We start from the raw sequence: 14,876 nt of genomic DNA, 5'->3' as shown, positions 1-14,876 counted from the left end.
TAAATGTTTGTTAACCCAATTTCAATCAGCAAAATTGGATAAGATCTTCAACATTATAAACAATCAACAGATGGCCTCAAAGATGAATTAGTGCCTTTCTACAAAGTTATTAATAGTTGCAATTAATTTTATTGGTATTTTATTAATATTTATTGCAACTAGTTGCAATAAATATACCATTAATTTAAAGGATTTTGATAACTGAATGCTAGTTACAATACGAGACTTTTGTTTATGTGATCTAAACAGTGTCTGTTTTAAGTTTATTAGCGTTTACATTCTGTTAAAGCACCCTGAGGGAAATCTGTCATCCACTGTTTCTGTTGCAGGAACAAGAGGTTGACCCGGAGAATTTTGGGAAATATGTAAACATAAAAAGACTTCTAATAGGATAGCAAAGAAGCAAAGTAAGAAATGGTAGTTTGTCAACTTTGTAAAGCCCAGCTGTTTCTACAACAATAGCATAACTGTTGATTCGTCTGCAGTCAAGTGAGGCTGCAGAGACACCACAGAGTAACAGGGAAATGTTAAGTATGCAACCTCTTCTGGCTCGCCACAACAGGGCTCGATCAGGTTCAGCAGACCCTCTGCCAGAGGCTCATAAAAATAACCAATAGTAGGAACCTCTGTATCTTCTACACTAGAGCCCCTAACCATTTTTCCACAGCAGGACAGTTTTATACAGACAATACTCTTGTAGCGAAAGGTAGTAAGCACATATCTGTGTAGCAGTATCAACATTTTATGTCTTCTTCATAACATTTAAGCAATGTTATGCATTATGTGTGGGTGTGGGTGTATAGATATTCACTGCATGAATTAAGACATTGCAAGTCACTGAATTTTCCAGTGAAGCAGCCAGTGCAAGGACGGCGTGTTCTTGCCCAACATTCCAGCTGATGTTTCAAATGCTTCTTCTGGCAAAATAGAAAAACATTGCTAAAGTATTAACAGAGCTCAGAGGCTGATTGGAACAAATGGGACAGGACCTTGATCAAATACATAACCAAAACTCTCACAGAACTTCAGCGTTGCTGTGAAAGACAGGAGATCTTTCTGGAAGAATAACCATCTTAGCAGCACTGTGTCATCATAGCTGCAGATACCCAAATAAAATAAGAGATTATTTTATAGTTCCAAATGCCTCTTTATAATGTCAAGTCAATAAAAGAGTCAATCAGCTTACTGAAAATTAAACTGTTGGCCTGGAGGACAGAGAAAGTGAGAAAGGGAAAGAGTTATTGAGCTGAAGTGAATCTCAGATAAAGAAGTGCATGACGGAGGCCTTGGGCGCGGCTGCCTCCCTCTCTCCCGCTTTCTCATTGACATGCTATGCATCTCCAGGCTTTTAAGCGATTAGGGAACTGCTAAGACCATGGCGTCCAAGCATAGCTTCATGCAGATGTTCATTTGTATGCCAATAAACAAATGTGCCCCCAGATTAAAGCTGCAAATTCAGCAAAGTCAATGGCATTCTCCATGCACACATCATCAGTGCCTTGCCCCTCTTCAGACAGAAAGCTGCGCCATCTCCGAACTGCACACTCACTTCAAAGACTCTCAGAGAGATGGACACCAGACCAAGACAGAGAGGAAGTGAGTGTAAAGAGGAAGAGAAAATGTGACAGAGAGAAGTCTTGAATATTGTAAAATTAAATAAATCATATTTTAAATAAAATAACATATACTTCAGTTATATCTCATGCCCCCAATTTCACCCACAAATCTGCTCATTCCACAATTTAAATCTTTCTTTGTAAACATCCTGCAGGTCTTATTATTTCTTCTCTCCCTTCCTCTCCTCTTTGGCTCTCTTCTTCCCATCTTTGCTGTGTTGTCTCTTTCTTTCAGAGCCTGACACTTCCCCCTTAGTAAAAGCAGTTAAATCACTCTGTGAATATTCCAATCCTGAGATAAGGAAAGAAGCCTTTGTCCTGCTGCACTCTGGGTAATGCTGTTCTCCATTGTTGGCTGACAGGGCTCCATTGAGGAGCAGGTTTTAATGCTGATAGCATCTCTACCCTGCATGGACACAATGCCAGATAAAAAGCCTATCCAACATGACACACGCATGCCAACATCTCGCAAACAAGCCCCCAATCTGATCATGACAGGAAAAGCAGGAAAAGGGTGCTGTAACATCGAATGAAGACAAATAAGATAACAGGCCACGGCAATATTAATGCTATCATTGGATTCCAGAGGGAATTGATAGAACAAAAGCAATTAGTGTCCAGGTCTAACATTTTACAGCATCTGTAGCTGCAGTGACCAATCCTGTGCAATCTGTTATTATGTCTGGAGCTACTATCACATCACACCACGGTTTGGTTCAGCACTGGTGCTCCATTTATCTGAGCAAAATGTTTCCAGGTTCCACTTTTCTTGAAGGGCTGAATACATATTTTCATTTCACTGATATCTTTCAGTCATTTTCCCACTGCTAGTTCATAGCAGTCCTGAAAAGTCACCACCCCCTCTCTTCAGGCTGACTGAGAGTGCCCAATCAACAATCAGCGCAGGCAAAAGGAAACCTGTTATTTTTCGACCCCATAATCATTTCCATCAGATGCCTTGCTGTCTCTCTCAGTGATTTGAAAATTCAAATGACAAAGGGAACCCTGTTTTAAGATCTCTGCAGACAGGCAGGATAGCAGGGAGACAATACACCAAGCATCTCTAAAACTTAACCAAATTCACCACTCACAAGCTGCTCAGACAGAGGACATCGATTATGAACTGTAACATCCTTGTTTTAAGTTCATTTAGGTCTAGCAGATTTCTATCTCTCTCTACCCTAATTTCTTGTCCTTTATTGTCAGTTCTAAACTAAAATGGCTGAAAAACTAGCTGTAAATTTGTTAAATTTTGTCTATTTAAAAAGCCCATGCTTACAAGCCCATACTTCTTTTGATGATTCTGTTCTGACCGGAGGGGCCAAGAAGCAGCAGGTTTACCCTTTAGAATAACATTTCATGGGTGTTAGTCATGTGGTGAAATGGGAAAATCAACATCTGTAAGGTGGCTCGCTGGATTTCTCTGACTATTGATTCCCATCTCCTGTGAGGCAGGGGGATCGATCAGTGGGATTTAGACATGGGGGCCACTTTCCAAACAGTGCCTCCTGGCACCAGGCTGCATTAGAGTTGGCCAAGCCACTCCTGACAGTAGACCTACCGACACACCCTAATTTTTCTTTCTCCATGTTCTTTTTTACCTCAGCTTCTCTCACTAGCTGTTCCTTTACTTTAATGCCTCTCATAGTCATCTTTGACTTTGCAATGTCCCTCTGCTCGAGAGCAGAGCAGCTGGAGTTTTTATTCAAAGAGTTCTTGACACAGTGAAACAGTAGAGGTAATGCAGGAAATGAGCCACAGAAGATGAGGTAGAGAGTCAGAGCTGGGAAAAAAAAATGTCAAAAGGACATTTCCATGTTGGAGAGCACCACTTAAACAAATTACAGTAGTCTACAATCAAGATACTGAAATTACCAAATTGTTAGGTCACCACAGCAACCAAAAGTGTGATCAAAGCTGTGAGCAGTGCAGCAGTTGATTGAAAATGAACAGAGGCACCAGGACAGATAAGGAGGGGAGAGAAGCTGCAGTTAAAATGGAAATTTACAGTGAAATTTCTATTTACATAATATTAATTTACATGCTGTGTTAGTATAGTATAGATTCAATATACTTTAGTCCATTTTATACTGAGGCATTCACACCATCAAACACATTTGATAGGGAATAAATTGTGTTTTGAATGTAGCTAAACTGTATACTGCATAGGGATTTCTCTCACAAAGCCCTCCTTATTTCATCCGTTGCAGTGGCAATCAGATGGAATTTTGTTCCATAGCTTAGGATTCAGTGATAACACAGAATATGAGTTCCATTACGTGCTTGTCTAAGCACAGCCACAAGGAAGTGAAAAAATACCAACTGCTCACAACAAAAATAGGCTTTGCTTATTAGGGTTTTAAACAACTGTTAAAAAAAATGCTCACATGGCTCACCACCCTTAGACAGCTGCAGCAGAGATCCTTTTAAGTCTTGGTTGTCATGAGTCTTTCAATGAAAATATATGGGCATTTTTTTAACAAGCACAGTGGCTATTTATTTTATTTTTAGAAATGAGGAATAGACACAGTTCAAGAAGTAGACTTACAGTAAGTTAACACCAGGTCAAAATGATGGTTATGTAAAATAGACAAGATTTGTTTGCCTATTATTGTAACCCAAATAAAAAAGCAATTAAACATGGAGAGTGAACAGCTAATATACTGTCCATCTTTATTTGTAGGTGTTATAATACAAGTAAATAACAATATATCTTGGGTTAATTTTGCCTAATAGCTATGGGAAGAAGAAAAGTGATCAAAATGTAGCAGGAAAGATTAGAAAACATATACCACAATTTGTGCACCTGAACAAATTGGCAGTTTCTTCATGGTATAGTTGATAGAGTGTGGATTGTAATCATATTGGGAAACTTTTTTCATGTACTTTTTTTTTTCAACCAAAGCGAAAAATAACAAATAAAAAGCAAAGAGGGATAAAATAACCCCAAAGTGACATATGTCTTTATTTCTGTCTGTTTCAAACTAATTTGAATTTCAATTTGTCCTGCCTTTGTAAAAATGAAAGTATTTTGTGACTAATGGTGCTGGTAGATTTGAGGGCTGAGAGGTGCCACAATGATTCTCACTCATTTCCTCTGAAGGGCCACTTACATCGAATAGAGTCATAAAAGGAGCCCAACTTGGTCAAGTGAACAAACCCTTGCAGCTCAGATCATGCTACATTTTCTGAGGGGCTCTACTGTGACTTGAGGGCAGGTAGCTTGGCTTAAATACTGGCTAAATGTATCTACTACTAATTTTGCACAAAATATATTTAAGAAAATATGTAACATATCTAAAAGATTACTGAAAGCTCACCGTGGGGTACAGTGTGCACTGCTGAATTTTATTAGTGGGTGTTCCAGTATAAGGGTCCTGCTAAACATACATGAGCAGAGAGCCAGAAGAGGTCACACTAATACTACTGTGTTATGTATGAGGGTGGGTAGCTGAGAGGAGATGAGAAGAGAGGCAGAGAGGGAAGAAGAGATGGAAAAGGGGAGACTGTGTTGTCCTGTGATGAAAGGCTTGATTGATTAGAGAGTGATGATTGCAGTAAATGGCCTGGAAGATGGCTCCATCTCTGTTTCCCGTTTTCCCCCCATCTCTTATACCTTCTTCTCTCACTCACTTGCTTTCTCACCCACACCTCTCTCCCCTCTCTGTGACTCTTTCTGTCTCACCCTCTCCCTGGTTTCATCATGGCAGCCCATCAACAGTGTGTCCCTCTTTCTCCTAATGGCACAGCTATTATCACTAATGCATTTCCAACGTACAGCAGCTGCCACATCACAATCTGAATGAAAGGACATGTCTTCCTCCAATCTCCACAATCTCCGTCCTGTCTTTCACCCAATCTTGTGTCTCGGTTTCGATGTGTTGCGCTTCGTGTCAACCCCTCTTTAGCTATTTGATAGTGGTCATCATCAGCAGCCTCATGATGTAAGATGAGTAGCCGACGTTAATGTAGCTGATATGTTGTTGATCATAGCATTAGTCTGAGAATAATGATAACCAAAGATAATCTTTCATTTCATTAAAATCTACAACAAAGGTAATTTTACAAAGTTGTCAAACCACCTACTCTTGTGAAAAAAAGTGGTTGACAGAATTTTTACATGTTTCAGAATGATCAAACCTTACCTTAAACTCTGATAGTCGATGAGCCAGTTGTGGCTACATTGAATTACTTTAGGAAAAACTTTTATCCAAAGTAACTTACAAGTGAGGAACACATTGGGGTACAATGTTGAGTTGAGTATATTGCTCAAAGATACTTAAACATGTAGATTGAGTAAATTGGGGGATTGAACGAACTACCTTCCGACTGAAAGATGCCCAAACTTTCTCCTAAATATCTATTCATCATACACGCTCTTCTTGCTCAGTTTATGGTCTTCATCTGCTACTGAGGGAAATACGCAGCAATCAGACCAAACATTAAAACCATGTGTACATCCCCTTTGTTCTGATCCAACAGGGTATGGACATTAGACACCTGAGGGCATCCTGCAGTGTCTGGCATTAGGATGCTTAACAGCAGGATCTGTGAGTCTTTGGCTGATTTCATTTGAATAAATGAGGACAGCTGAATTTTACGTAAGCTCTACGTGTTTGCAGACGACATATCAAAGCATGACTGAGTTGAGTAACAGATGCCCGTGGGCCAGAGGCTCACAGAATTAAGAATGTTGCAAAAGTTCGGTTCTGCTATGTTACCAACTTGTGACTTGGCTGTAAGCAACATTTTTGAGACTAGACTTGGCTGAACTGTCATTTCAGAAAGGTTTCTGAGCCTCTTAGGTGAGCCGTTGGTTCTTCATGATCTTTTGTTGATTTTATTAGTAGTCTTAAAAAAGAAAGGAGATATTAGCTGTTTTTTTTCAAGAGGTCGGTATTATCCATAATCATGATTTGCTCTTTTCAAAGCAGTGAATTTTTAAAAGACAGTCCTGTTCAAGTGTTTTCAAGGGAATGCAACAATCTCTTCATTTTACCTACAAACTGATTCATTGAGGAAATCTCTTAATTAGCATATAATTTCTTCATCTGGAGCAAGAGAGTCCAATAATAATTTGCCTCCTTCATGTCATTCCATTTTTTTTATTGTATTTAAATTTGTAAATATGTTTCTGCTATGTAGCTGCTCCATAAACTCTCTTGCTGCACATGTAACAAGTAAAACATAACTAATGCCAGGACTGTACAAAGGTGAGTAACACCGGGAGAAAAAACAGCATTTTAACAACTACCACAAAAAGATATTCAGCGTTTCACAAGATGATTTTGTGAAAGAAAAAAGAAAAACAAGTTCAATGTGGATACAAATCACACAGGTTTCATAGTGTTAGGTTATTCACCTGCCAATTTGTGTTAACAAAACAAACAGAAGTTGTGGTATTTGGCTCTAAGGTTGCTGGTTCTCCATTGTCCCTATGAGAATTGTAAAGCACAAGTGAACTGACTGTGTCACCTTTGGATGTCTATAGTAGTAGTAGCAATAGTTGAGCGTCGCAAAGGGAAGGACACCTGACCTTGAGAAATCAGCAGCAATTCAACACTTTAATGTCTATTTCACACACCATTTCATTCAAATAGATTTAAAACCCAGAACGACCATCTCAACAGTTGTTATGATCAACATTTTGACATCCATAATGTCCAGCAGTCAGGCTGGTCAGACACTGGCTCTGCAGTTACACCAGGAAAACGCTTGAATGCGAACACGAGTTAGAAGAAGAGAGAGAAAAAAGAAAAGAGATTTTCCAATTGCTACGGTAACAGCTGCGATGGCAGCCGCTATGAGGAACAGGCGTGTCATTGGGTTTCTATGATGTCACCAGTTTGGTGTGGCAAGCAGATGGGCCGGGCCAGGTCCAGAAGCCGCCATTAATAAACACATGCAAATAAATACCTGCTCGCCCACGATCGCAACCACAGTTGCTCTTCCAACAAACAGCAGAGCACACACACACATGAATTCTATCAAAACGCACCGTCTCTCATGCATAAACACCTTTTCTCTCCATCTGACAGACTGCTCCACCCGCTAGTTTAAGATGCAATGCATTTCTCCTAATATGCCCAAAGAGCACGAAGCCCTAATCTAATTAGACTGTCAGTCAGCAGAGTGTTCAGCCAAAGAGAAATTAGGAAAGCACAAAATCTACAAACGGGAAAAATCTTCCAGCAAGGATGTTGCATATCTAACCGCCCCACCACCAAACACTCCTCTCAACCCCCCCCACCACCACCACCTCTTTGTGATATATTTTTTTAATGGTTTCACGGTTGCCCCTGCTGCGATTCATTACCTGGTCTAATTATAAAGGCAAATGAAATCAGCTCAATACATTATTAATAGGGAAGCACTATTGGGATTCATTTGCAATATTTGCAACAATATGGTATATTCCAACTGTTTTCATGCCTGATTAAACACACATACAGATAAGAGAAGGGTATATGAATGTGGTGGAAGTGTACAGAGTGAAGGTGACAATGAAGCCAGGGTTTGGCAGGAAGAGTTTGAAATGAGAAAGAAAAAAAGGAAAAAGCCCAGAGAGAGAGAGAGAGAGAGAGAGAGAGAGAGAGGTTTTGGAGAGGGAGGGGTGGATTAAAGAGAGTGCTAGCTTTTCCACTTGAGGGGGTATTGATGCCATATTGGAGGCAGCTACATATGAACAGGTGTGCTGTGTGTGGGGACTGTGACTCAGGCTCCACTCCCTGCATGGCTTCACATCCGATTGAGGTGCATCGGAGCTGGGCGGGGAGAGGCAGGCGTCAACCCCCCTCAGGACTAAGATGAAGGGACAGCAGTGTTGCAACCCCCCAGCTCGAACCAGCAAGGTTAGAGGGACGGATGCAGCCCAGCCAACACAGGACTACAGCTTCAGAGTGTAAGCAACCATGAATAAAAATGGACTTTGCAGGGAAGTGGGGCTAATAATTATTCACTTTAAATCAGTTAAAGCCTTTTCTCAAATATTCCCCAGGAGGCATGGGGTTAAAAATCCATTTGTGGGAGTTGTACCATGACAGTAAGCTTGTCTCCCTGGAGACAAAAGGATATGACAGCAGGGAATGTGAAAGTATTGGATGTGTATGTATTTATATTTACAAATTTACTTTTACATTCACTCACACCCATATACATATATATATATACACACACACACACACACACACATATGCATATTTGTGTGCATGTGTGTGAAAGTACATTAGCAGAAATAGTTCACTTTTTTCCCAATATTTGAACAAGAAAACTTTCAATCCTCTCTGAAACTGTGCACACTGATAAAGGCCAAAAGGTATAATTAGATTTTCCAATAATTTATTAAACAAAAATATCAATAAATGTTATATTCAGTGGGAAAAGGTAAGCTAGATTCTTGGTCTAGGAGACTATTATTTCCTTCTTTAGCAAAAATAACTTCTTGTGGGTGTTATTCTCCACCAGTCAGTGACGCTGGTTTACTTTTTAACCACTCTTTTCATGTATGTGAAAATCCTCACACAACTCTCCAATAGAATTCAAATCTTATCTTTCACTGGGCTGTACCATAACCCTCCATTCCTCTTTCTGAGCAGTTCATAAGAGAATTTGCTGCTGTGCAGAAAACTGTTATCTTTCATAAAAACACACTTTCAGTTATATATATATGTGCACTATGGAAAAGTGGCCTCAAACTGTCTTTATGCACTCTTTGATATGATGTAAAATATATAGCTGAATCAGTAAGATGTACTGTGTTAGGGTTTTTTGGGGGGGATTTTGGATCAAACAGTCTTCTATATAGTAAATGGTTCATGTCAGGGTTTTGGGTTTCTTAATGTGGTTAGGACCCAAATGCAGGACTTCCCAAGTCAGGATGTAAAGCAAAGACATAAAGTAAAAGAACTTACCAACAAAAAAAGGGTGGCAGACTGACTAAATGGAAACAGGGGCATCAATGAAGTGGCAAAGAGCAAAGGAAAACCAAGATAATATATGCTGAGGAAGTGATTACAAAATGAGTGACAGGTAAGGAAATCAGCAACGGAAACCAGGTGTGACAAGGAAGTAAAAAAACAGAATACACAAGTGGACAAACTCAACAAAATAAAACAGGAAGCAAGGAAATAAAAGGGTGAGAAATCTACCAAAAAGACACAAAAATTCATAGACCATGACTGTTCACCCTTTGCCTTATTTAGGTTCCAGTAAATGCTTTTAAATTTGTTTCTCACCCAGTCACACAAACACTCATGCACCGATTCTTAGTACAAACACCATTTCAAGAAAATCTGTAATTCATTTCTTTGAACTTTTATTGAACAGACACAAGTAGGGAGGAAATTATTTCCACAGTCTCCAGTGACCCACTCTATTGTATAAAGAAAATTTAAACAAATGGGCCATAGCTCACCATTTTGTGCCAAACGTCGTCAGAGAACAATAAATGGGCTAAAAAGGAAAAAACTCTCAATGAAACATTGCAAAGAACTTTGGTGCTCTACAAAGGCAGTTTGTGATATTCTAAAAAAAAAATTCAGATGGTCCGGGAAAATCTCTGTGTATAAAGGCCGGAAAGCACTGTTTGATGCGTGTGACCTTCGAGCCCTCAGGCAGCACTGCATGAGAAATCATCATACTGCCGTGTTCAATACAGCCACATGAACTCAAGAGTACCTTGCAAAACCATTTTCACTCTACATAGTCTGCCGCTGCATCCAGAAATGTAACCTGATACTGTATTACACAAGGAGGAAGCCATACAGTATATCAACTCTGCACAGAAACGCAGAAGTCTTCTACACACAGCTCATCTCAGATGGACAGAAAGACAGTGAAAACATGTTCTGTGGTCAAATGAGTCCACCTTAAGCTGCTTTGGTGGGGGAAATAAACTGGTATCTAGCACAGTGTCTCAAATGTAAAAAAAGACTTTCATAGCTGTTCTGAGTAAAGAGAGCAAAAACCAAACTCTGTTTTAGTTTGGTGGTTCATCAGTGCCCATGGCACGAATGACTTGTGCATGTGTGAAGCTGTGATTGATGTAGAGGCATATATTAGCATGTTGGAGAGACATATGCAGCCATCAAGGTAAAATCAGTAGCACAATGCCAAACCTCACTCTGCACGACTTCAAAAGATCTGTCTCCCATGGAAAATACATGACACATAATGACGAAGAGAATCAAACAACTATGAGCACCGGCTGTCCAGCAGCTGCAATCTTGTAATCAGCCAGAATGGACACAGATTGATGAGTAAAACTCCAAAACTTAGCTTCCTCAAATTATTAAAGAAAGTGTCATTCAAAGGCGGGTGATGTCATCAAATGGTTAATATACCCCCACCCAAACTTTTAAGCATGTTGCTGTTATCAAATTCCAGGATCTGTTTATATTCTCTACATACTGTAAAGCTTCTCAGCAAAGACACTGAAAATAAATTGTATAATTTGTACTTGTGTCTCTTCAATAAATGTTCAAACAAATTAACAATACGTATCCACACTTTTTTTTTCTGGAGGCTTATTATAAAGCTCTTTAGATGTTGCCATGGTAATACCTCACATTTCAACTGCAACGACCCCAGATGTCAGAGGTTTAAATAGCACTAGGTCCACCTAATCTAGAACCACAGATTCTAAATATATGGGTCTGAGGGTGTGACAAATGCAGGCACACAACGTCAACTGTATGTAATTTGACTCTATCGCCTGTTAAAAGTAGGCAATGTCTCAGAGAGGGTCAAATGTTTGCTTTATCAAATATCTTTAAAATATCAGCAGTTTTCATTGGGTGCATTTGTTTTTTTTTTACATGACTGTGTAATGCGTGTGCATGTGCCGGCGTGCATGTTTTTGTGAGGAATTTCAATGTTTGACTGTCAGAGAAGCAAACAGGCTCAGAAGCACACATCCCATTTTCCCTTTTTAGGTTACAAGAGCAGATCCCTTGTGTTTCAAAGGTCTGCCACGAGAGAATACAAATATCTGGTTGCTATGGCCTATGTAACAAAACACACTCAATCTCTAAGATAATGCTCAAGACAACCAAATTAACAACCTCAAAAGTAAACCATTTTGTGGAGTGTGAATAAATGTAGGACTTCTTTTTCCCACTAATCATCAGATAGTCTCTGTGATGCTGATCACATTGTCATTAAAGGCTTTCAAATAAAGTCGCTAAACAGAGGGGAAGTTAAAAACAGGTGGGAACAGGCTGCTGATGGGAAGATAAAGTAGCTTGTCTTGTAAAGAAATAGAAAAAAAAAAAGAAGTCATCCTGAGAAAGAGGGAGAGGAGTGAGTGTCCTACTTTACCGTCACACCATCTTGCCATACATGCTCCTTTTGAAGCTGCTCAGCTTCCCTGGCCAGTTTCTACAAGAAAACACAAAAAAACAGCATTGTGAGCATCAGAAGTCAGTAAGACATTGATGTGTGTTTAAAAGCGACAGAGCGAGAGACAAAAGCAAAAAACCCAGCAAAAGGACATAAGAGGAAGATAAAAATGATGACCAGTACAAATGCACTTTGTGTGGTAGATTTTTTAATATGTTCTTTTTTTTTTACAATGTAAACCACCTGCATGCACTATCACCTCACAGCAAGAGCATTCCTGGTTCAAATCCTGAATGGGGCCTTGCTGTGTGGAGTTTGCATGCTCTCTTTGTGCATGCGTTGGTTCTCTCCGGGACTCCTGCTTCCTCCCAACATCAAAAAACATGCATGTTAGGTCAGTTGGTTCTTCTACATTGACCACTGCAGTGAGTGCGAGGGTGCATGATTATTTGTCTTGTTTGTCTCTGCATTGTGATAGGCAAGCCGTACCCTGCCTCTTCCCGATGGCAGCTGGGTTAGGCTCCAGCCCCCCTGTGACCTTGAACTGGATAAAGCCGGTATGAAAAATGGATGAATGGATTATCGAAAAGAACTCCTGATTACACAAAAGAGGTAAAAATGAGCTGTATGAGCTCTTATTTTATATTTGATCCTAACCTTTGCAGACGAGCTGTCTGCAGTTTTCCCTGATGGATGTTTGTCCATACTTGTAGCTAAAATAGATGGGAACAATAGCTTTAAAAAGATGTTACATTAACATGTAAATATACTGCAGCTCATTACTGACAGTTTGGCTCAGGACTGACAATTAACAATTAACACTGTGACTTGCAGAAAAACTTTAGTTTTATCATAACTGGGTTACGATTACAGTATGTTTTGGGTCATTATCCATCCATATGTAACGCTGTACAATCAACAATGCTACATTTGGATGAATTTGAGAAGATAATATGTCACTGTATACTTCAGAGTTAAATCTATTGCTTCTGTCTTTTGTCAAATCTACTGACCCAGCACCCACTGAAAGGCATCCACGTCCATGCTATCATATACTGCTTCTGTGTGTTTTAAAGATGATCATGATGATGATGCTTCTGATCATGAGTCCTTCTAATTATTTTCCATATTTTTTCTCTCTGTCACTGAGGAGCAGGCTGATCTTCTGTCAAACTAATTCTGTTCAAGAACAGTGTGACAATTTCAGAGGATTTTTGGCAAAGTCTAATTTGGCCTCTCTATTCTCTGAGCTTATCATTGATTTGCACCTTGTAAAACTCTCTGCATTTCTTTCATGGCAAATTTGGATAAAGATACATCAGCCTGCTTGAGAGTTTTCTCCACTTGGCTGGATGTTGTGAGAGTTTTTTTTTTTTTAACCATGGAAAAAATTCTCCGTTCATCCATCAATGTTGTCTTAATGGACATGCAGGCAACTCATTCTGGCAGGCTCCATAGTATGTATTTTTATGAGCCAAACTTTTGATTTGGCCACTTCTAGCAATAATATGTTATCTCCCTGATGGATTTGTTTTGGTTCTGTAGTGTAAGGAGGGTCTGGCTCACTCGCACTGAAAGGTCCTTTGACTGCATATTGTGGAAAGCAACAGCTTTCAAAAGCAAATGACATAAATGGAATCAACTCTGGAACATTTACCAGTTTAACTGATGAAAAAGACAACGAAGGAATAGCCAACAAGTGTCCATGAAATAGCTTTTATGTCATCAGTCCAATTCCAGTTGATCTACAGTTTCACAAACTGAAGTGCTCTAACTTTCATCCAATTTGGATGAAAAACCCTTGAAAGCTGGAGTCTGCATTTTGAATATCTGGATCATGTACTGTAGGTGTAACTTGACTCTGCTTTTGTTAAAAATCAACATAACAAAAATATCTGTCCAAATAACATTCCATCTCATTACTATCAAGCACCACTATATGGTGATTTTCTGCTAAAGTGTGGTTTAGCTGTCTACCATAATCTACTAAGATTTAGCTTTTGGCACTGAAGAAACTGTCTAAACGTAGGCTTCTCATATGGGAAGTTATGCAAGTGGAAAATATAGTGGGGCCTTGGAGTTTTTTTCTTCCCAACAGTACATCCCTCCCTCCCGCCATCCATCCATCTTGTGCCTCAGTATCTAGGTTTCCCCAGGCCTCAAGGGGGCGATCTTATTTTTGTCCCAGAATAGTGTGATTGGCCACAAAGTCCCAAGGCTTTGAAATTACTAACCCTATTTAGACCCACTACTACAGTGAGAGTTCATTCATTTGTTGAGCCACACTGAAGAAGCCTATCCCCTACCATGGGAGACTTTTTATCTACAAAAAACACTCAAGACATAAACTCTCATTATAACTGAAGCTGTCCTATTTCCATTAAAAGCCCCACCCACCTCATCTGAGCAATCCCTCCTACTAATAGCCACACAGAGACTATGCTGCCCTGCTGATTTTAACATACACCAGGCACAGGATGCCAGGCTCTCAGTGATGTTATATAGTTGTAATTTAAAGTATGGAAATAATAGGACATCAGGGATCTAATTTGTGTCACATAACAGTAGAAAATGTTGATCGTTTTCAGTCCTCTGTATCTTCATGTATCTGCATTATGATTTTAATCACCTGAGCGAGCCTTGAATAACAGTGATAAGACTGAATTAATTTCCTAATTAGACAATAGGCACCTGAAACAATGAAAAAAGGCAGTAATTACCTCATTGAAATGATTACCAAAGAGCCCATTATGTAAAAAAAAGTAGCTCTGTGAGTTTTTGTTAAACAGGGTCAGCTTTGCTAAAGAGTAGCTGGCAGCACTGGAGTGACAATGTCTTGATAAAACACCAGATTTTTAAATTTAACTTATATAATTTGTTAATATAACGTATATATATATATTTTTTTAAATGATCAAAATA

At 39.4% G+C, this 14,876-nt stretch overlaps 1 protein-coding gene across 6 annotated transcripts in view; it reads right to left on the bottom strand.

Moving 5' to 3' along the window:
* cacna2d2a (calcium channel, voltage-dependent, alpha 2/delta subunit 2a) overlaps positions 1–14,876 on the bottom strand; it is a 138,900-nt gene that overhangs the window by 58,433 nt on the left and 65,591 nt on the right. For all 6 annotated transcript variants that reach the window (XM_072381975.1, XM_072381977.1, XM_072381976.1 and 3 more), the window contains exon 4: positions 11,934–11,993. In XM_072381975.1, coding sequence (XP_072238076.1) covers positions 11,934–11,993 — 60 coding nt within the window. The remainder of the gene's footprint in view (positions 1–11,933; positions 11,994–14,876) is intronic.

This window comes from Leuresthes tenuis, unplaced genomic scaffold (genome assembly GCF_036924035.1).
Source record: "Leuresthes tenuis unplaced genomic scaffold, fLeuTen1.0.hap1 SCAF_3, whole genome shotgun sequence".
Classification (NCBI taxonomy): domain Eukaryota; kingdom Metazoa; phylum Chordata; class Actinopteri; order Atheriniformes; family Atherinopsidae; genus Leuresthes; species Leuresthes tenuis.
The sequence above is the reverse complement of the archived record's forward strand: the minus strand, read 5'-3'. Positions and strand labels throughout refer to the sequence as shown.